Genomic DNA, 22,959 nt, shown 5'->3' on the forward strand with positions numbered 1-22,959 from the left:
TGTCAGGGACCCTTGGGGACTGTTAAAGAAATGGGTGGGGGATGCGGGCAGCTCTCCAGTGATGGACTGAGGTGGGTCCATGGCACCCACTCTGGCTGCTCACGCCTCTTCCCTGGGAAGTAGAGTTAGACAGCGATGCCCAGATGACATTTCTGGGCCCCTATTGAATGACACGAGTATATCCTCTCCCCGGGAACCCCCAAGTCCTAACAGCACAATGGCCTTTGCCTTGTCTCCATTTTGGCTGGGCACTGGGGCTACTGCTGCCATGCACGTGTTCTACTAGGGACATGCTGACCTTCCCGTGGTCCCAGGCCTCAAACTGCAATGACAGGTAGGAGCTCCTCCTCCCCTCCTCTGCGCGGGTCAGTGTGAACTGGAGAGTCAGGCCCACAGCACCTGCCCGCCCTTTCCTGGAGAAGGCTTGGGTATGAGGGGAACAAAGGCTTGGGGGGCTGATGAGGGGAGACTGGGCAGAGCAGGCAGGGGTGGAGTGGGTGTGTTTGTCATCGCTCCTCTTCCCTGAGTCTCAGGTGCCATCTGCCCTCACTGCGTTCCCTTCCACTGTGCTGTGTCACTCTGTGCCTCTGGGTAACCGGCATCTGATCTCATGCATTTTTCCTCCTGCAAACCAGATGCCCCAGGGCAGGCGGAAGTCACTGATGACAACTCAGAGTTTCCCACTGGCTCTCTAATTTCTTCCCTAACCTGCCTGAGGCCCACGACATAAAGCATCCTTGCAACTCATGCTCTTAAAACAGAAACAGCTCATAGGGCTGTGTGGTCAGAATAGGGAGGATGGAGCATTCAACCCTCCCTTTGTCCTGGGGACTGGCGCTCCCTTACCCACAGACCTCAGCTGGCATACAGGGTCCCAGAGGCACAAATTAGGGCAAGTGAGGTGGGGACGTGACAGATACAGAGGCAAGTGTGAGACATAGAGTGTGGCACCTCTCAGAAACATTTGTTACCTCTTTCACCGGCTCGATGGCTCAGCTCCCAGTTAGTCAATTACTTTTCCTTTTGTGACATCAGAACCTAGTTTCCGAATTAGGGGCCAGGTTAAGCAGAGGGAAGTGGGCTCAAGTGTGTGAGGTCAGTGCCAAGAAGCTAGAGAAGAGCTTTCTAGGAATTCACGGGGAAGGGAGAAGGTACATTGCTCTGGAGAGAACCACGTCTTTCTCCAGAAGTGGAACCTCCATACTGTACCAAGGACAAATGCACGCCCTCTAAAGTGAAATTGGCGGGAGCAAGAATAGCAGCCGGTATCTTTCTACAATCCTTGCCTTTGTCACATCCTGCCGGAGTTCATCCCCCTCCTCCAATTCAAGTGCCTCTTTGAGTAGCCTGCACAGTCCTGATTCCTACTAAAGTGTTTTCTTAGGTTTGTTGACTAATATCGAAGACAGATTCGAACTCCCTAAAGAGTACAGCTATGGAACAATGTCAACAGCATTAATGCTCTACAAACACAAGATACGTTTAACTCAAATATTTAAATATAAATGTTCTGTTTTGGTACGGAGCGCAGATGAAGACACTCTGCTGCTTTTCACTGCTGAGAGCTAGTGAGAGATATCAACATCATTAAATAACACAAACATTTTCCCCTGGAAAAATCCACTGGGGTGCTCCGTGCTGACCCCGATTGTTTTCTAAATTGGCTGTGTGTTGACTCCGCACTTTGCTTGTTTGCTTTTTTCTCTCTCCAGTGGGACAGCTTGCCTCTTGAAGTATGTCTCTCTAACCCTGACAGGCTTCAAGTATGCTGTTGTCACTGGAAAGACACAGAGGTTGTGGGGGTGTGGGGGTCTGTCTGGTGGCAGAGCCTATGTGTGGCCTAGTCAGCAGGTTACAGCTCTGCCCTGCCCTTCAGGATGACAGCAGAGCCCCTCTCAAGGTCACAGCCAGTGTACTGAGACTGAGCAGAACATATGGTCCCTCCTTGGGAGCCTTTGATATTCTGGGCTGGAGTTGACTGATGAGTACCAAATTATACCATCCTTATTCTTCAGGTCAGACATACCAAATGAGGAGGACCGATGAAGACTTTTAGAGGCCTGAAAAAACTGGCTTCTCTCCAACCACGTATTTCAAAATAATATACTAAGACACGAAATAAGTCAAGGCTATTTTGGTGCCACCAGTGAATACATTCCATGCTGGATATCTTCTGTTTGCCATCCTGTTCCAGTCTTCACCTTTCTCCACCCTCCTCTGTGTCTTGTCGGCTGAATGAACAGACTCAGCTAGTTCCATTGCTCTCTAGCTTCCAGTTGAGTTTGGCCCCTGGGGGAGGGAGCAGGCACAGAGTGGTAGAGAGGAGAGTGACATCAATGTCACCATGGGCTGGCAGTGGCTCTCTGTTGCCCTGCCCACCCAGCACTGTGTCTCGAGGTTATGACCACCCTCCCAGGACCTTGATCCTTCAGGCCTAGGGAGAGAAGGTCCCAGGGCCACTGTCATCAATCCTAGGACCCTGCACTATCTTTTGTGGTTTCCCTACTATTCCTTGGTAAATAGTTCCTTTATGAAATGCAAATTTGCCCAATTCAATTGTACCATCTATTTCCTGCTGGGACTTAACTAATACAATACTGACAGGGTTCAGGACACACTACCCAAAAATATGGCACCTTGCATAGCGAATATTTTAAGCTGAAGGAATGTGAGAAAACTGCAGAAGCAGGAAGGCCACTCTTATCTTGCCCTGCCATTCTCCCCAGAAGCAGATCATAAAACCTAGGAAGGATTTCCTGGCCTTTCCCTGAAGCAGGTCATAGACTCTCATGAGAAAGGGTCTCTCCCCTCCTAGAGGAGAGAAACATCCTTATCTCTGGAGATCAAGGGTCACAGAGAAGAATCTGGACAAACAGGCCTTGGTAAGTGCCTCCCCACCCTGCCACCTACTGCAGTTTATTACCATTTAATCATATCCTTTTTGCCCTATCATATTTCTCCATGACTCTACTCTTCATAAAATCTAGCATAAAACATACAGGTTTAGCCATTTGATATGGTTAGGCTTTGTGTCCTCACCCAAATCTCATCTTGAATTGTAATCCCCAGGTGTTGAGGGAGAGACCTGGTGGGAGGTGATTGGATCACGGGGGCATGATCCAATCATTGGATCATGATGTTTTTATGATTGTGAGAGAGTTCTCACAAGATCTGATCGTTTTATAAGTGTTTGGTATTTCCTCTCTTGCTCGCTTCTTCTCTCTCCTGCTGCCCTGTGAAGAGGTGCCTTCCACCATGATTGTAAGTTTCCTGAGCCCTCCCCAGCCATGCTGAACTGTGAGTCAATTAAACCTCTTTCCTTTATAAATTACCCAGTCTTGGGCAGTTCTTTATAGCAGTGTGAGAATGGACTAGTACACCATTTATCTGTGTCTTCATTTTCTTATAAAGGTTCCCATGTCAAACAAAATGTATACTATTTAATAAATAAGTTTGTATGCTTTTCTCTTGTTAATCTCTTCTCTTATAGGGGCCTGAGCCATGAACCTAGTGAGAAAGATATTTTTCCTCCCCTACTATGCCAAGATGCCAGATTTTGGAGTAGTGTGTACTGGACCCTGTCAATATTGCATTAGTCAAGTCCCAGCAGGAAATAGATGACGCATTCAAATCAGGCACATGTCAACTTATTTCCAAAATGTTTCTTTTGGTGCCCCAGCCTTGCTGATGCTTTAAGAATATACTGAGAATTTGTCTTGGTAATCTAGTGCTTCAAGTGAGGGCCAGTTTGCAGTACAGAAGGACAGGTCTTGAACTTTCAAAACAAGAGCATCTGCCCTCTATTATTAAAACAGTGTAGATGTGCTCAAGGGCAGATGGCCATTGACAACCAGTGTAGGAGCCCAGGATGGGAATATTTAAAACAAAATAATCAGTACCTTTTTGATAAAAATTCAAAGAGTGATTATGGTTTCTAATTTAGTATTACTGAAGATCATAAACAATTTTATTACCAAAATCTAATTAAATAAAAATGATTTGGTTTCAGCACTGCCAGCTGAAACATTGTAAAGAACCTAAAACATTGTAGGGAAAATATGATTAAAGGATCAAATTTTGAAACTTTTGTGCTCACTTGGAAATCCATCTGTAAACTAAACATAAAATCCTAAGTCCCTCCACCAGCTGAGGGGGCTCCCTTGTGGCCAAGGGGAGCCCAGAAAAACATTAAGACCGAGTTCCCTGCCAAGACGGCACAGGAGGTCAGACACACCTCATTATATTCCCCTTGCATTTATGGTTTAGACACAACAACTGACCAGCATTCATGTGAAAATAGAGATCATAAGACGTAAAGAACAGACTATGGCAATAAGATACTAAATTATAAACAGGACCCAAGGCTATGCCGGGCAAGGGTTAAGTCACGCTCCCCCTACGCTTAAGGAATAAACTATGCTCTTCACTGCCACAAGGGTTTTCTTTTTCTCTGGCAGCTGAACAAGCACTGGCCTCGAGATAAGCAATATTAACACAATTTGCAGCTCACCATCAGATGCTGAGTAACTAGCCCCCTGTTCCACCAGCCATAACTAACAGCTTTGATTGGACAAGAGACTGATTTGAGTAATTTTTCAGTAACTGGTTTTGGCCACTTTACGGAGACTGTGCACTTGCGTGCCTTCACATCCTGAGAAGACCTTCTGACATCTAGAGCCTAACATTTAAATGTGAAGTCTCCACCCCAAAGTGAACATGGATGTAACACGCATGTTTGTTCAATACCCATGTGTCAGGAGCATCTTCATGAATATTCATAACTCCTCCTGTAACCTGTTGAATAGGCATGCTTAACCAACCTGTTCAGCCTAAAGCTCTTACTCCAACCCCTCCTTTTTTGAAGTGCCTGTCTCTGGTCTCGGCTGGAGTCTCGCTTTCCAGCCTGTGGGATGGGATGGTCACCATGCAGGCTGTAACCCTAAGTCTCCCCTCTTTTTCTAAATTTACAAATTGTGTGGTTTTTTTGTTTTGTTTTGTTTTCTTTCTTTTAACACATCCATGCTTTTTCTCTCTTTATGCCACGGTCTTTCTGCTTCCTGTAGAAGATAAACGAGTTACTCTACTGCCAACAGTGAAAGATGGGTTGGCCTGTGATAAACCTGATTCTGTGGGTCAGAAATAGATTTCAGATGGCTCGTCCTGATTCCAGGCTAATTAGTTATATCCTTTGAGAAGCCTCCTGGCTCCTTCAGGCAAAGGAACAACTCCCTTCACGGCATTCCTAAACCACTGAAAGCATTATTATTTTATATTGCAATGATCACATTTCTTGTCCTCTCAACAGATTGTGATTTTGTTGAGGGCGGAAATAAGATCTTTCCCCGCTGTCTCCCGCATGAACATGACCTCTCCCCCAGTTTTCAGTGGGCTCAGTAGATGCTTGCTGAGTGAATGGATAAATGAATCTGTGTGAGAATGAAAATACACCACCTCTCAAAATAGATCCATCCTGCCCAGATTATGTTTTCAGTCCCTAATCAACGTAGTACAAGCAAACCCGCTATGAAATGGGTGTCCTAATAGTGGCAAAGTTCGTAAGTCATTTTTTTCTAAACCTGAAACACTGAAGTGGTTTAGTCAAACACAAGTCACAACTGCCTCCTTTTTGAACTGCATCAGGACTTTCTGCTGAGTATACTTACGAATATATTATTTCATGTCTCAAACAAAGCTAAAGCACCTGTATAAAATGTGATGACTGTCCTCCAGAGACATTAATTTCCTTTCATTTTCATTTAGATACCATGTTTACCTTTTTTTTTTTTTTCTTGGTATATGAACCATTTCATGAAAAGAACAAGTTTACCAGTGATTTGTTTTTTCCTTTCGAAGTAGAGAATAAAGCCTTGTTGAGGCCCAAAGGAGGAAAATGCCATTTTTTTAAACTTAGTTTACCTACTTTATTAAACAAAAGAGGGCATTGAGAAAATTAGCATGGCTTTTTAGCAGCGCAGCTGTTCCTCTTTGGTGATATTCGAGCAGACACTTGGAGGAGGCTTTCTAATTTTTTTGTTGACTTAATAGACTTTATTTTTTAGAGTACTTTTAGATTTACAGAAAAATTGAGGAGAGAGGACAGAGAATACCCACATACCCCTCCTTTTTTCCAACTCCCTCCCACCTCCCCCACCAGCTTTCCCTATCATTAACATCTTGCATTAGTGTGGAACATTTGTCTTACAATTGGTGACCTAATATTGATACCTTATTATTCAGTAAAGTCTATAGTTTACATGAGAGTTCACTTTTTGTGTCACACATTGTGTGTGCTTTTTTTCTGTTTTTGTTTTTGTTTTGAGACACAGTCGCTCTATTGCCAGGCCAGAGCACAGTGGCACGATCTTGGCTCACGGCAACCTCTGCCTCCTGGGTTTAAGCGATTTGTGCCTCAGCCTCCCGAGTAGCTGGGATTGCAGGCATGCACCACCATGCCCGGCTAATTTTTTTGTACTTTTAGTAGAGAAGGGTTTTCACCATGTTGGCCAGGCTGGTCTTGAACTCCTGGCCTCGAGCGATCTGTCCTCCTTGGCCTCCCAAAGTGCTGGGATTACAGGTGTGAACCACCACAGCTGGCCTGTATGGTTTTTTTTTTTTTTTCCTGACAAATATATAATGTTATGTATCCACCATCATAGTATCACACAGAATAGTTTTTCTGCTCTAAAAATCCACTGTCCTTCACCTATTTACTCCTCCCTGAACCTGAATCGCTGGCAAATACCAATTCTTTTACTGTCTATATAGTTTTGCTTTTCCCAGAATATCATATACAGTAGTTTGAAGCATGTAGTATGCAGCCTTTTCAGATTGACTTCTTTCATCTAGCAATATGCATTTAAATTCCTCCATGTCTTTTTGTGTCTTGATAGCTCACATAACATTCAATTGTCTGGATGTATCACTGTTTCTTCATTCACCTCTTGAAGAATATCTTGGTTGCTTACAGTTTTGTCAATTATGAAAAAAGCTGCCGTAAGCATTCATGCACAGATTTTTTGTGTGTGGACATATGTCTCTGTTCACTTGGCTAAATATCTAGGGACATTTGCTGGATTGTATGGTAGGACTATGTTTAGCTTTGTAAGAGACAACCAAATTGTTCCAAAGTGGCCGTAGTGTTTTGCATTCCCACTAGCAATGAATGAGAGTTCCAGTTGTTCTACATCCTCTCCAGCATTTGATATCATCAGTGTATGGGATTTGAGCCATTCTAATAGGGACATAGTGGTATCTCATTGTTGTGGTAACTTACAAGTCCCTAATGACATATCATGTGGAGTATCTTTTCATATACTTACTTACTATCTATAGATTCTCATTCCTGAGATGTCTATGCAGATCTTTTGCCCACTTTTTAATTGGATTGTTTCCTAATTGTTGAGTTTTAAGACTTCTTTGTATATTTGGGGTACAAGTGCTATATCAGATACATGTTTTGCACATATATTTTTTTCCCAGTCTATGGCTTCTCTTTTCATTCTCTTAAAGCTTTTTAATTTTTTAACCATTATATTGGTATATAGCATTTTAGAGTTCACACAATTTGTTCAAATGTAATATAGCATCCCCAAATGACCCGTGGAGCTAGATGTTATTATGGCCACATTAGAGATATGTTGGCACTGCACTACCGAGTTGCTGCAGAGCTGTACAAACCAGTTCCCCTCCTCCCAGCCTGACTGACTCCTGGGGAATGTATGTTTGTTGCTTGTGCTCGGCTGAGGGTTTGTATTAAGGAAGATCCTGATTTTCAGAGTGCCCAGTCCTCCCACCCCTATCACTTACATGAGGCTGATGCTCTCCATCTAGTGTTTAGCCGCCATCCTGGAGTGATTGTCCTCCAGCCCCCACTGGGGGCAGATACCTTGAGCCAAGAAATTTAAAAATTTTTTTCGGGCCGGGCGCGGTGGCTCAAGCCTGTAATCCCAGCACTTTGGGAGGCCGAGACGGGCGGATCACGAGGTCAGGAGATCGAAACCATCCTGGCTAACACGGTGAAACCCCGTCTCTATTAAGAAATACAAAAAACTAGCCGGGCGAGGTGGCGGGCGCCTGTAGTCCCAGCTACTCGGGAGGCTGAGGCCGGAGAATGGCGTGAACCCGGGAGGCGGAGCTTGCAGTGAGCTGAGATCCGGCCACTGAACGCCAGCCTGGGCGACAGAGCGAGACTCCATCTCAAAAAAAAAAAAAAAAAAAAAAAAAAAAAAAAAAAAAAAAAAAAAATTTTCGGAGTCCAAGTGATTGTCCTGGAAACTCCTTCTCCTCCTTTGGCAGAAACAAAACAAACAATACCAAAGCAAAAAAAAAAATGAAACTCTATGAACTTGCCTCCGGAGTTGGTTCCTTCCAGTGGGTTCGTGGTCTTGCTGACTTCAAGAGCTGAGTCGCGGACCTTTGTGGTGAGCGTTACAGCTTTTTTTTTTTTTTTTTTTGAGCTGAGTCTCCTCTGTCACCCTGGCTGGAGTGCAGTGGCGTGATCTCGGCTCACTGCAAGTTCCGCCTCCCAGGTTCATGCCATTCTCTTGCCTCAGCCTTTGGAATAGCTGGGACTACAGGTGCCCACCACCACACCCAGCTAATTTTTTGTATTTCCAGTAGAGATGGGGTTTCACCATGTTAGCCGGATGGTCTTGATCTCCTGACCTCGTGATCCACCCACCTCTGCCTCCCAAAGTGCTAGGAGTACAGGCGTGAGACACCACACCTGGTGGAGTGTCACAGCTCTTAAAGATGGCACAGACCCAAAGAGTGAGCAGCAGCAAGATTTACTGTGAAGGGTGAAAGAACAAAGCTTCCACAGGGTGGAGGGGAACCCAGCCAGTTGCTGCTGCTGGCTGGGGTGGCCAGCTTTTATTTCCTTATTTGTCCCCCCTGGTGTCCTGTTTCTGTCCTATCAGAATGCCCTTTTCTCAATCCTCCCCGTGATTGGTTACTTTTAGAATCCTGCTGATTGGTCCATTTTACAGAGCACTGATTGTTCTATTTCACAGAGTGGTGATTGGTCCATTTTACAGAGTGCTGATTGGTCCATTTTACAGAGCACTGATTGGTGCATTTTACAAACCTCTTGCTAGCTACAGTGCACTGATTGGTGTTTTTACAGAGTGCCAACTGGTGCATTTTATAAGCCTCTTGCTAGCTACAGAACGCTGATTGGTGCATTTTACAATCCCCTTGTAAGACAGAAAAGTTCTCCAAGTCCCCACTCGACCCAGGAAGTCCAGCTGGCTTTACCTCTCAAACTGACATACTGTATTTTGGCCCTGTTGTGAACACATTTACTAGGGGCTGCTGATCACCACCTTCAGAGTCTCAGCAGGAGGATAACAACCCCTGAAATTAATGGACCATTGAGACGCTGAATAAGCTTCTTCAGTGTGAGTATTACTAATGTAGCAAGAAATTATGATGACGATGCACTATGGATAATCCTAATGATATCTTCCATGCACAACCTCCACCTACTTGGTTCCACCAACCTAAAGCAGCATTGGGGTCTCTGAGTTTTGCATCTTTCCAGAGTCTAGAGATTTGTCTTCTAGTTTTTGCTGAATTAAATAAAAACAGAGTTAACAATACAAAGACTTTCACGGAGTGGTTAATGGTGTGGGTGATGTCAATAAGTATTTGGCAGCATCTGCTAAGGATAATCTGAGAGGAACAATCAGGAATTGACAGCCCTTCTTTCAAAGCAAAATTGCCTGGTTCTGGTGATACCAGTCGTTATTGGCTTCCCTGCCTGCAAAAATGTCACACAGTAATTCCGATAGAGTTGTTTACACAAGTGGAAAAATCTGACTCCTTGATAACATGTTTCAGTTGCAAACCACTCTAATGACACTCAATGGTTTTCTAGTAAGAGAGAAATTTCCTCCAAACTCAAGAAGTTATCTGGGAACAGTGACCTTCTTCAGTCAGGTTATTTATGTTCATTGGGCTAATGGTTTTTGTCCAGTAATACATTTAAATTGCTTTCCATTTTACTGTTATGCTTCACTATCACATTTCAGAATGTCGCTTCCCTTCCTCTGTGCAGCTGGCAATTTTTCTCAAGTATGCGATGAGAGCATTGTCCTTTCGAAGTCATTTGAAATAGATCTGGTCTCAGCCATCTCAGGAGAATATTCTCTGGCTGATAATCATAGCCAAGTGGAATGTACAAATGAAGTGAAGCTGCCTAGCAGTTCCTTTCTCTCTGGTTTCCTGGAGGCCTTGTTGCAGGGCCACAGTGCACCTATTGATCTGGGAAGAAGCCAGACATTCAGCCTCTGATGATACCTAAGAAACAGTTCTCCAGCTCTGGTATAAGAAGTGCAAGGAGGTTGAGAGGAGACACTGTCTTCAAATGATTTACAAACTGAGTTACACATATCTGGCATGGATAAAGAAAAGGAGGTTCTGTAGAAGTGAACAGTTAGGTTTATCCAACCTTATAGAAGCAATTGCTCAGTAAAACCAGCAGCTTATGAGCAACGGAGGGGATAAACCCATATCCTTTATTTTGAGGGTTTTTTTCTTTTTTAGAGATAGGATCTTGCTTTGTCACCCAGGCTGGAGTGCAGTGGCAGGATCGTGGCTCACTGCAGCCTCAAACTCCAGGGCTTAAGCAATCCTCCTGCCTCAACTTCCCAAGTAGCCAGAACTACAGGCACATACAACCACACCTGGCTAATTTTAAAAAATTTTTGTAGAGATGACGTGTCGCTTTATTGTCCAGGATGGTCTTGGATCCCTAGCCTCCAGTGATGTTCTAGCCTCAGCCTCCCAAAGCACTGGAATTATAGTTTTGAGCCACCACACCCAGCCTAAAACCCAGATTTTCTCAAAAATGGAAAAGGTAGATCAGTCTGTTGAGTGACTCTGAAGCACGTATAATTCTGCGTAAACATCTGGAGTAATTAGTGCAACACAAGTGCTAAACAACAACAACAAAAAGCTGTATTTAAAAAAAAAAAGCAGAGGCAAAGGGGTGGGACAAGTGCCCGTTTCTTAGCCTTTGTGTGCTGGAAACACAAGGTCATTGTTTACATGACAATGGATCGCCTTTGTGTCTGATGCTCAAACCCAGAAGTGTGTATGTACATTGTAAGTTTAGAAGGTACAATTAAGAAAAGCTAATATGAGGTTAACATTCAAGTGAAAAAGTTTTAAACTCAAAATAAAATTGACTAGGACAAAAAATGAGGCACTGGGAAGTGTGAGTGGCGCTGTTCATCTGCAGCAGTTGAATCTTGGAAACTCTGGCTCTGTTCCAAAACCTGGAGAATTATGACACTGGCTAGTGCTCCTCAGCGGGGCAAGGTGGACTGTGGGGGAAAAACTGCTCTCTGCTGAGTGACTGGAGTATCTCTCAGCGTCCCGTCTGCTGTGGAATTTTGCCACTTGGTTGGTTCTGCCTTCCCTTTGAATGTGGGTGAAGCCCTGCTATTCCCCGAAAAATATTATTCATCAGTTAATTTATGACTTGCTTCATCTTGCCACCACTAATTACTGATGTTGCTGCTCTCTGAAGTAGGCTCAAAAGCTGAGACAGATTCTATCTAAAATAGAACTTTGGCTGAGGAGCAGGCGGTGGCGGTGGCAGGCTAGAATGTCACACAAAGGCAACTCGGAAAAGGAAAAGTGCACACCCGGACCAGAAAACCGTTTGTTTTGAAAGGAGACATATGGGCTGGGCGCAGTGGCTCACGCCTGTAATCCCAGCACTTTTGGGAGGCTGAGGCGGGGCGGATCACGAGGTCAAGAGATGGAAACTATCCTGGCCAACATGGTGAAATCCCGTTTCTACTAAAAATACAAAAACTAGCTGGGTGTGGTGGCGCGCGCCTGTAGTCCCAGCTACTGGGGAGGCTGAGGCTGGAGAATCTCGTGAACTCAGGAGGTGGAGGTTGCAGTGAACCGAAATCATGCCACTGCACTCCAGCCTGGCGACAGAGCAAGACTCTGTCTCAAAAAAAAAAAAAAAAAAAAAAGAAAATAAAAAAAAATAAAAATAAAAGCATACGGAATATTGGATGTGTGGGCAGGGGAGTGAAAGAGGAAGCCAAAAAAAGTAATTCACATGGATAAATGTCCATATGTAAAAGAAAATATCTTGGTCTGATTCCAATTTCAGTGTCCCAAGGAGGAATGTAGCATACTTATTAGGGTCAACCCCTATGCACTGTGGTTAGAATTTTAGGTGCCGTATCAGGTGGGCATGTGGAGGTGTCTGAAGACAAGCAGCCTGCCTGTTGCTCAGCCAGTCCTCTGTACACATTAGGTGCTTAGGAAATGTTGCTCCATATGTCACCAACTCGCTTAAAGTCAGATCTTTGAGAAGTGGGGAGCGGAAGTTCAAATTAAACCTTTGGTAACACAGATTTTATTGATTGAATCTTCAGGGGCCGCAGACAGGTGCCTGATGAACTTTAAATTAAACTCTAAATTTCTAAAACTTTGCTGCATACATACATAAATTACAGTGCAGCTTGCATACCTAAGAGAGATGGTTTTGCTTTTTTTAAAAGATGTTTTCAGAGTTAGAAGAAAGAATTCCTTTAACTACCAATCCCAGAAAAGGGGATTTTGATTTGGTCACACGAAGGTGAATGTTGAAAAAGTAGAAACGAAACTCTCCGTACTTCCAAAGGAAAAGTAATCCCGGAGAGTCCTGTAAGAATGGGTGCCCTCTGTAGTAAAGTCCTTTTTTAAGGATAAGGATTAGCAAGGGCTCACGTGCCCAATTTAGATCCAAAACGAAGTGGGGGCAGCACACATCAAAAATGAGAACCCTTTATAGCAGCTCCTTTTTGTTCCAGGAATCCTCCTAGAGCAAAGGATTTCTTGAGTCATTCCCTCAGCCATAAAAACCTTACCGCTATTCTCAGTGAAGAAAAAAGTAAAAAAGAAAGGGAAATCTAAAATAGCTCTGGTGGGCGCGGGGTGCCATCACTGTAGAAAAAAAATCAACGATTGAAAAAAATTAGATTTCAGCAGTATGTGAGAGCTAGAACTAAGGTGAGGAAAGAAGGGTATGGCAAAGGGAGAAGGAAGAGTTGGGGAATCACACTATCTGGCGACAGAACCACCTCCTTCCTGGGCCAAATGTTTGAGCTGTACTTCCTGACCTTAGTTTCCAAATATTCTTAGGCTATGTCAAGGCTGTAGCTGGTGCACTATCCAGTCCCACAGTGACATCAGTCCTGGAACCAGCCAGGGTGAGATGCTCCCTATCCTAAGCCACTCAGAAAGGAAATGTACATAGCATGATGGATCTCCCCCAAAGACTCTGATCACATATTTGTCAGTCTTGGAGCTCTGTGGCCTTGTCTCAGCAGTTCCTTTTTTCCTTGCGCTAAGATCTTTTCTGTGAGAAAAAGCTTTAAAAATAAAATTTTAAAGAACAGTAACATGTCCATTTTTTTTCTTAATGTCTTCAAAATGCAGATTATCGAGTTTCTCATGAGCTCTTATGTCATTTTCCCCTGACAGACTTCGATCCCCAACTTCATCTGTACTGCATTTCAACAGACTGTCTCTAACCCCTGCTAGACTGTCTTCTTGGTACTTGCACAGAATAGACATCCAATGCAGATTTGCTGAATGGATTATTGTTATGGGTGCACGATATGAGCTGTGGGTAACAGAAAACTCTTCTGAAGTCAAAGCATGGGAGATGAAATAACTTTTCACGGGCTTTGAAACAGAGTAATGGAATGAAGAACTGTTTGTAAGCAATTTTATTCTAACAATACAGTTTTGATTTTGATTGACATACAATACAGGTTTTAATGCAGGTGAGGCTAGCATTTACGTGTTAAATACTTCATATCCTATGTATTAAAAGGTTTAAGGTATTCAAGGATTCATGTGCAGAATATTGCTTTTAAATTTATTTTTAACACGCTACCAAATACCCAAGCCAAGATATATGGTATGGGAAAATTGAAAATATTAAATTTTATAAAACAATGTCTAAATTTTTCCAGTATTTATCTCAAGGATTATCTATCTTGACCTGGGAGAAACTTTTTTATTCTACAAATTTAGCTTTTCTATTAAATATATTTGAATAAATGCTTCAAAGTATATGGCAAATCATTACCTGTTTTTGTATCTATTATATTTATATTGCTTGTACATATTTTTTCAGGGCCTCATATGTTGATTTCTGGAGGATATAAATTTTATCTGAAGTTTAATTGGCCTTTTATAAGCACCATAGATAATGATGCCCAACAGTAGAAAAGATCAGGAAAAAATCATTGTACTTGACCGTATTTCTTGGACATATTTTCATGCTGGCTTTAAAACCATTCTAACTTCTAAACATAAGATATCCACAACCTATTTTATATAAACTTCCCCTTTTCCCCTTTCATCCTCTACCATCCTTAAGAGACTTTCAATCCTCACATTCTTCTCTTCTGACTCTCCTACATACAACCCTGCAACAAAATGACCTTTTGTAAAATTCCAAAGGGTAAGGAATCTCCAAGTGGGGTGAGCCAAACTATCATTTTATCTCTTCCAGAAAGAGATTTCATTTCATGCTTTAATTTTGGGCCAACTGACCTAGCATTTCAGATTTTTAAAACCTTTGGCAACTTGCCTTCCTGGGCTCATCTAAAATATTCTCTCTACCCCTCCAACAGATTTTTCTCTTGCAAGTCTACGGGAGAAAAAAAATGCAGTGGGAATAGTGTGGGAAGGAAAAGTGTAAGGACATACAGTTGACACAAATCTAAGTTTTAGCCTTTGGGCCTTTCGAGTCATTAGGTCATCTGGGGAAAAAAGAATCATAAACAACCCTCTCCACACAACCCCTAAAAAAAAGTCACCATAGAGAAGGGCTCTCTTTGATGAAGTAAGGTGAAAGTCTCTCGGGACACCGTGGATCAAAAAAAGGGTAAATACAGAGAGAGCAAATCTGAACAGTGTTTTCTAATTCCAGATGACTTTCACTTCAGCACTTCTGTAATCTGGGTTCATGGGTTCCTTTATGCTTTAGACAACATTTTTGGAATCATGAGGAGAAAATATTTAAAAAATTAAAATCTGTGCGTACCAAAAAATTCACTTTTAAAGGCTTCTCTGATAATTTTCTCGGATGAAATATTTCTGGGATATGCCTATCTTCTGGGGTAGGTAAAAGGGAAAAAACAGAGGTGGAGGAAAAAACAGACACAGATAAAGGAAGGTGGGAAAATGTTATTTGTTGAAGCTAGATTATGTGCATATGGAGTTCAAAATACCTCTCTACTTTTGCATATACTGTATTTGAAAATTCCTATAATTTCAAAAAGGTAAAAAGGTTATAAACTATGATCCATAATTTTATCTTTAGTATAAATCCTTTTAAAATATGTATGAAATGGAGTCAGTATTATTAATTTTAGCTGTTGATTAGAACCACTTTGTTTTTCCTTGCAATAGGTTTTATGTTCTATTCAAAAGGATGGGTGCAATTGTGTAATACACATAGGACCATAAAACTACACTTATGTATATCCTGTCACTTTTTTTCCCAAGCGAATTTTACTCTTTGGTATGGTCCCCATGTTCCCTGTCTCTCTCTCTCTCTCTCACACACACACACACCCACACCCCTTATTCTCAGCAATGGAAAGGAGGTGTGCTAGAGTATCTCGTATAATTCAATAGACAGGCTAATTTTATAGAAAAATCTTACATAGTGCTACATATAAGTTATGAGTTAATGGGTGCAAATTTTTACCTATTTTGAGTTTTCCATACCATCAAATCTCCTGAAACAGCTTATCTCTACAGCATCAAAGTTTATCTTGAATAGTTATACTCATCATATCTTTTGAATGTACTTAAAAAATGCTTAGAGTTGGAATTAAAATAATACAATCAATAATTACCATTTAATGGGCATTTATGCTACAGGCCCTATGACAGTATTTTCATATATACTGTCTTTCCTTCCCCACAGCAATGGTATGAGGAGGTATCATCACTATCAATACATCTGAATCAGGGAGGTTAAAAAAAACCCAATGGTAATGGGTAGAAGAACTGTCTGAATGCAAAGCCTATTTGTTGATAATTATACTGTGTGCATGCATGCGTATTGTTTCCAAAGGATTAAAAAAAAAACTTAGAAACATTGTATTCAGCAAATCTGAGGTGTGAGTTTATATTTAGGTAACACTCTTAATGAAATCGCTTCCACAGTTTTGTCCTAGTTGAGGGAAAGATGGTGTGTTCTGATCACTTGTCCCAGGAGGGCACCCCAGAAGCGTCCATCCCAAGTGGCATATTGAAGCATATCCTCTTGTACTGGGCTGGTCACCACCCTACACTTTTGGAAAAACAACCCAGGCTGTCCAGGCAATGGCAAATCACAGGCAAACACAGTTTAGGGGGACACATCATTCGATGTTCTAAAATAGTTGAAATATCTTACTTTTATTAATATTTTTCCTACTGTTTTTAGTGAAAATGGTACATTAAAAGGCACATACTCTATGGCCAGTAGTGTGAACATAAAGAAATATATTTGAATAATATCTTTAAAATATTTCAAAGTTTTATTAAATATTTTTATTCAGTTTTAAGATCACAGTTAAAGTACTTTAGCATGTTATACACATGACTTACATGTGCAATTTTTAGAAATATCAAATTAGGTATAAGATTTTGAAGAAAGAAATTATATAAATGTGTATATTGACTTTTACTACACATACATCTAAGAAAGCAATAATTCTGTTGTACCATTAAGTGGAAATCATTTATTACATGGCATGTTTACACCAACTCTAAAGAGAACCAAGCCAATTTCTGAAAGCAAAAAAAAAAAAAAAAACAAAAAAAAAAAACATATGAGCGATTCAGTCATGCTGAAACTGTCAACAGACTTTAGACCTGGTGGTCAAATGAAGCTGTGGTTAATTTATGACATGTGAGTAAGCAATTCAAACCTATGAGAAGAGTTTATAATCTGGTACGTGGAGTCTCAGGTGATTTTCTTCTTTTTCTGACAAATTCCTGAGAGCAAGAGACTTGTTTAGTGCTAATGAAATGGAAAAAACATTGCTGAGCCAGTTGCTGAGCTCCAGATGGCAAACCTTCCCTACCCCCCGTTCCACGGCTCTTAGAGCTGAGGCACTCATGTGAGGAGTCAGGGGACGTGAGCCCACCCATCTGGGGGGCCACAGAGCAAAATCAGTGTTAATGCATGAACATGCATGTCTCTATGATTTAGGTTAGCGCTTGTGAGGTAAGATTTGCATTGTGGGTGGAAGAGTTTTGAGGCATTGAATTAGATCCTTGTTACTCAGTAACCAGCTCTGGCCCAAGTTATCAGGAAATCTTTGGAGGGAGTAGTAATGTTTACAATAACCAGTTCTGTGCATAAAAATCGATTTAAGGGCATGATCAGTTTTGACCGCTGACTGCAAAAAGAAAACAGCGGCCACAGAATTTTCAACCACAAGGTTTCCTCTCTCAGTTTAACAGTATAAATCATACCACCATAGATCAAATTTGGCCAGAAGAGGAACCTCTGTTTTTTGTTTTTTAAAAAAGATGCACATTTATATATTTGAAGGAAAGGGTAGCACATACAGATGAGGATTATGAGGAAGTCAAATACATTTGTCTTTTTATTCATGCTTGTTGTTTCTTTGTTCTGAAATATAAGGAAGATAAGGTCCTCAGTGAAATGAACAAAGTTGTTTAATATAGAGTATAATAAACTTAGCTATCACTTCCAAACGAAAGTAAAGCAGTCCATCAAACCCTGAATATTTCGCCAGACACATCTGGTAAGATGAACTGAACAACAGCTTCTTTTCAAATTGTAAGTATGCTGTTAGTCAATCTAAATCAGATAATTTTTAAAAATCCAAAACTCAAAACAAAATCCAAATCTAGTTCTTTGGGAATGCTTGTATAAACAAAAGCAACATCTAATTAACAATTAGTATACTTTTTATAAGGTGCAAAATAAGGAGCTATTTGGGAAAGCTAAGTTTTAATTTCTACCTAGCAGTCACTCTGAATACTTTATAGGTCAAATGTAACAATAGCATTTGCTTCTACTGCCCATTTTCAGCAATACATTGTTCTCTCTGGAGGAGGCGGTTTGTGAAGTCAAAACACTGCAGTGGAAAATAGTGGCACTGAAGGTAGAAGCAAAAAAGGACAAACTTTTGAAACAGGACTTACTGAAATGAACTTTTAAAGCCGAGGTAGCCCATTAGGATTGGCCTTACATGAGGGCTCTGTGGAGCAGTGCAATCGAAGGTGAATCTCCTCAACAGCATCACACCCCGCGACATCCCCTTTACAAATGATGGATCCAGGCCTCCCGCAATTTCCTTCCTTTTCCCAGACGAAGTGGTGGTGCTTCTCCTTTGCTGTGTGGAATGCCATCCTCCAGCCTCCAGCTGCTCATCTTCAGAACACTTACAATTCATACAGTAGTTTTAGCAGGCAGCATGGTCCCACTGCTTCACATTAATGTCAAATGCCAAACTTGGAACAGAGCTTTTTGGTATTTCCCCTCCCCTCCCCACCTTATAAACAAAACATGGCATTCAGTTTTCAGCTTACTCCTGTTCTGTAGCAATGTGTAATTAGCTTGAGACTTTACATAGGTGCAAACATTTCCATACATTGAGCCAAAGACTGCAGAGTGCAAACAAAATTTTATCTGACTTACAGTAGCATCTGACTTAATAAGAAAACAAAAGGATTTGAACACATTGGATTCTAAATAACCAGACCAGTTCAGATGCTCCTTTTTGTTCATAGTGTTCCATCATTATTTTGTTTCTCCAGCAATTTTAGTGGCAGGAAGTATAATCACACTGCTAACGTTGGAATTATTTTAACACGCTTTGGGACACGGCATCGGGAGAAAGCTCGTCTGACAGAATTAAATAAATACATTTCTGATATTTGTGGGGAAAATGACTATCGGAATTACAACAGTAGAATTTATCTTTTAAAAGGGGTTTTAATGAATTAAGTTTTGATCTAAAATCTGGGATCTAACCTAATTTGGGGACAAGAACCTGTATTTCCAATGTGGCTGTGGGACATTTCTCTTTTTCCTGATCTCATATACAGTACCCAAACAAATAAAAACTTTAAGGATGTCTTACAGTATTTTTTCTTTCACTCAGCTTCTTAGAGCTGCAGCTTCATTTACTATAATATACTCTACACACTTCAAAATTACATAGGAAATACCCAGAATAACTAAATAAATAAAAGGCTAAAGAAAACTGGAACAGTACTGCGTCTCCATCTGAGACGAAATCTTCTACTTCCAGCATCGCAGAGAAGGGCTAGGACAATTTTTTTTTTTTTTCCAAAAGATTTATATACAGGCTTGAATCCAGCAATTAAGGTTAAAAGCATAAATATTGATAATTTCAACTAAATTCAGAATGGTTTCAGAAAGATATGATACAACAATTTAGAATAAAACAAAGCAGAAGAGCATCATATTTTGGTTTGCTTGAGATATATATAAGGTGCAACAACTTCTTCTCTTGAGGATGCTGTGGGACAAATGTTAGTGTAGATGGTATCTGCTGGCAGATTAAAGTACACACTATAGCAATATGATTTTCCAAAATAAAAAAGAACGAGAGAAATGAAATGAAAATGATAACGAGGGGTGGGGAGGAGAGCACTACATATTGGTCTGAAATATTTGTGCTAACAAATGTTGTTACCAGAAAATAACAACACTCCTCTCCAGCAGATTCAGGGCACAAGAAGCACAATTACTGAAATCAAGACTTTACTCAGAGAATCGACAAGGTGAGTCTAAGGAACTATAAAGCTTTGCAGGATTTCTGCTACTCTCGGTGCCTAACCGCTTAAAAATTAAGCATTTCTACAAAAAGGTTTGTTTTAAAGTATCTGAAAACAGTCATCTCCAGTAAGTTGCCCTCCCACCCCCAACCCTGCCTAAGGGAAAAGCCACTGAGGTTTAGGAAAAGCAGATCAAGTAAGATATTAATCACATAGAAAAAAGTAATCTTTTGTTTTGCTTTTTTTTTTTAAAAAAGGTCCCATGAATATACAGCAGTCTCTTAAGGAACTCTAGTGAAATGTAATTGGAGGACTGAAGGAGGGTGCTCTGGCAAAAATAGATCTATTCTAACGTGTTCTATAGAATAACAAGTACCATTGTCAAGGTGCATGTTCTGCACCATACAATTTTTGTTGTTGGTTTTTTGTTTTGGATTTTAGCTAATTATAATCTTCAAATCACTGCTAGCGAGTGGTCCAAAACTCCAACAGCCACCAACATCGGGACCCAGCAATTTCTAACATTCACTTTTTGTTTTGAAATTTAGAAAATATTAATAAAACAGCATCATAGTAAAAATATTATGCTAAAGTCTGGAACTGCTCACTTGATTTATTCCTATATGAATGCGGTTAAGCTGTAACTTCTGATTAACCTTTTACTAATTCCTTCTTCCTCCATCCCCACCAGGAATATGCATTTTTGAGTAATCATTCCGATGCTTTGCTACCCTCTTTACCTGCTTTGGAAAAAAAAAAAGACGAAAAACCTCTATATTTTTTTCAATCCTGTTAGTATGTTGTACATATTTTCCAGCACCGGAACTGAAGTAATATCTACAACCATGAGAAGCTAAGCCTAGTATGAATAGAGTCATTTTTTGTATGGCTATTAAGTCAAATTACAATTAGAAAAAAAATCATTACAATTCAGTCAAGTATAAATAAGAAAGCTAGATAAAACCATGTAAACTGTCACCATTTAGAGATCTAATTCAAAAGCTTCAAACTCGAACTAGCACTGTCAAAATTCCGCCAGTTTGAAAACCATTAAAAATTATTGCTGGAATCCAGTAATTAAAATTTGGTAGTTTGTGCTGTGACGCAAGAGTGGGGAAATACTTTGTGCTATAGAACAAATACCCTGTAAAATCTGTAGCCTCAGACTAATTTTGATTTATCACTTTGCATCTGTTGCTAGGAAACAAGACACTGTGAACGTCAGGTGGTTAAGTCAATATGTTGAATGTTCTAAGCCAGTTAATCCACTTGGCGCTGGCGTATGTATCGTTGGTTTTATGTTCAAAAGCAACAAAACACAAAAAGGAAACAGAGACTTGCAGGTGGATCTATGACTGAGAGTCCCACTCTGGTCAGGCATACCTCCCTCATCATTGACTCAATACCTCCTAAACACCACAAACTCAAAATGGCTCTAAAAACCTGCAGTGCCAATTAGGCTGTGCATAGCAATTGCAACCCGTCCAGTCAATCTGTGATGGATGTAAAAGGTCTGTAGTTCCAAGTCCACATGAAGTAAGTGTCTTCAATGTGTTTAGAATAGTGAAGTAATACTAAGGTCACTTCTGAATAATATTTTTGTCTTTTTTTTTTTTGTTTGTATGAACAATCCATTGGTCACCTAGACCCCTGTGTAAAAATAAAAGAATCCTCAAGGCATGAAAACATCAGTAATCTGTAATCTGCAGGACTCTTCCCCTGTCTGGGAAAATATTTGCCACAATTTGCCTCAAGCAAATTCTTCTTGGTCACTCAAGGCTAAGAAAAAAATTCAGATTGTAAGAGTTGTAATTTTCTCTCTCTCTCTCTCTCTCTTTTTTTTTTTTTTTGCCAGCAAACTACCATTCTGGTGGCAAATATAAAAGTGCAGAATATATGGACCACGAGGCCGAGCATACACCACTAACAATGGTACATCTGCCTGCCCAGGCTGCTTGGGAGTCTCTGGAACAGGCTTTTTAATATTTATTCTACAATATAAATGTAGGTATAACCTATTATATAAACCATCTTAGAACTTAAATCTCCATGTACAAAAAAGACTAAGAATATCTAATAATAACTAGTGCAGTGCGTCAGTTTTTGTTTTTTTGTTTTGTTTTGTTTTGAAAGAATAACTAGGTAATATATGAAACTAGTTTCACACTCTCTGGTTGGTAAAAGAGATGCTGGATGAGCTACAGTAAAGGCAGCCTTTTACCAAGTTACCACCTATTACCGTCAAAAGCCTTCAATAGAAAGCAAAGCTCCAGGACCATTCTGTTTCTGCTCAATATCAGACAGATAACCTTACCCTCAAATATTCTGGGTTATGAGAGAACAAAGTGGCCCAGGATGCTAACTTCTGCTTCAAGTGAATCTGGGCCGTGTGGGGCAACAAGCACTTGTTTGCAGTCTATATTTTCCACCACTTGGACTCACTAGCATCCCTCGGTAAAGACAAGGCTAGGATAGTAGGTAAAGCACAATGTTTTACAATGAAAGGGCGCTTCACTGGTCAGCGCAGGAAATAAGTACAGGAGCCTGTGGCATTTCTTTTGGCTGTCCATCATGGGTGAGCGGAGTTGACCTCTGACCTCTGTAAAATAAAAGGAAGAAAACAGTCACTTATTCAGCATATGTTATTAGAGACAGGAGAGGATGATGAATAACAGATATGTTCCAATATCTTGTTTAACAGTTACTGCTGTTACTTACGTCATTTGATGAAAACTGTTTTTGCTTTAGAGTTTTTCTTTTCTGTCCCTTTCCTTATTGTTTTTCCCCTTCCTCCTTCCCATTCTGTCTCCCTTCCCAAGATTTCATATCTGAATTCCCCTCATACAACTCAACAGCATATCCTCTGACCTCAAACAACTAACCACTTCCATTTGGAAGAGATGAAATTTAAAAACAGATTTGGGGCAACTCTTTAAGAAGTGGGAAAATTTCAATCAAGGACTGGGGTTCTGGGACAATAACTTCCCTGTTGATCCATTGATATTAAAAATGACACATTCCTTTTCTTGACTTGCCTGAAGGGAAAGTTCTCCTATAGTAATTTGTAACCTTCAGGTAATATAGTGATAATAAAAGCAATGAGTCTGGAAGAGAAGCAGAGATGGACTGTGACTCAAAAAAAAAAATTAATGAAGA

General features: G+C 40.8%; 1 protein-coding gene and 1 long non-coding RNA gene across 29 annotated transcripts in view; one reads left to right on the plus strand and one right to left on the minus strand.

Moving 5' to 3' along the window:
- The first annotated feature begins 2,196 nt into the window (after window positions 1-2,196).
- The window catches only part of LOC144339422 (uncharacterized), a 34,700-nt gene continuing 13,937 nt past the window's right edge, over window positions 2,197-22,959 (plus strand). For both annotated transcript variants that reach the window (XR_013414412.1, XR_013414413.1), the window contains exons 1-4: window positions 2,197-3,261; window positions 9,307-9,398; window positions 13,495-13,732; window positions 18,089-21,807. This is a non-coding gene — a long non-coding RNA (uncharacterized LOC144339422). The remainder of the gene's footprint in view (window positions 3,262-9,306; window positions 9,399-13,494; window positions 13,733-18,088; window positions 21,808-22,959) is intronic.
- The window catches only part of BBX (BBX high mobility group box domain containing), a 279,823-nt gene continuing 273,404 nt past the window's right edge, over window positions 16,541-22,959 (minus strand). For all 27 annotated transcript variants that reach the window (XM_077993981.1, XM_077993978.1, XM_077993976.1 and 24 more), the window contains one exon: window positions 16,541-22,402. In XM_077993981.1, the coding sequence (XP_077850107.1) occupies window positions 22,315-22,402 (88 nt within the window). In that variant the 3' untranslated portion in view covers window positions 16,541-22,314. The remainder of the gene's footprint in view (window positions 22,403-22,959) is intronic.

Source organism: Macaca mulatta, chromosome 2 (genome assembly GCF_049350105.2).
Source record: "Macaca mulatta isolate MMU2019108-1 chromosome 2, T2T-MMU8v2.0, whole genome shotgun sequence".
Classification (NCBI taxonomy): domain Eukaryota; kingdom Metazoa; phylum Chordata; class Mammalia; order Primates; family Cercopithecidae; genus Macaca; species Macaca mulatta.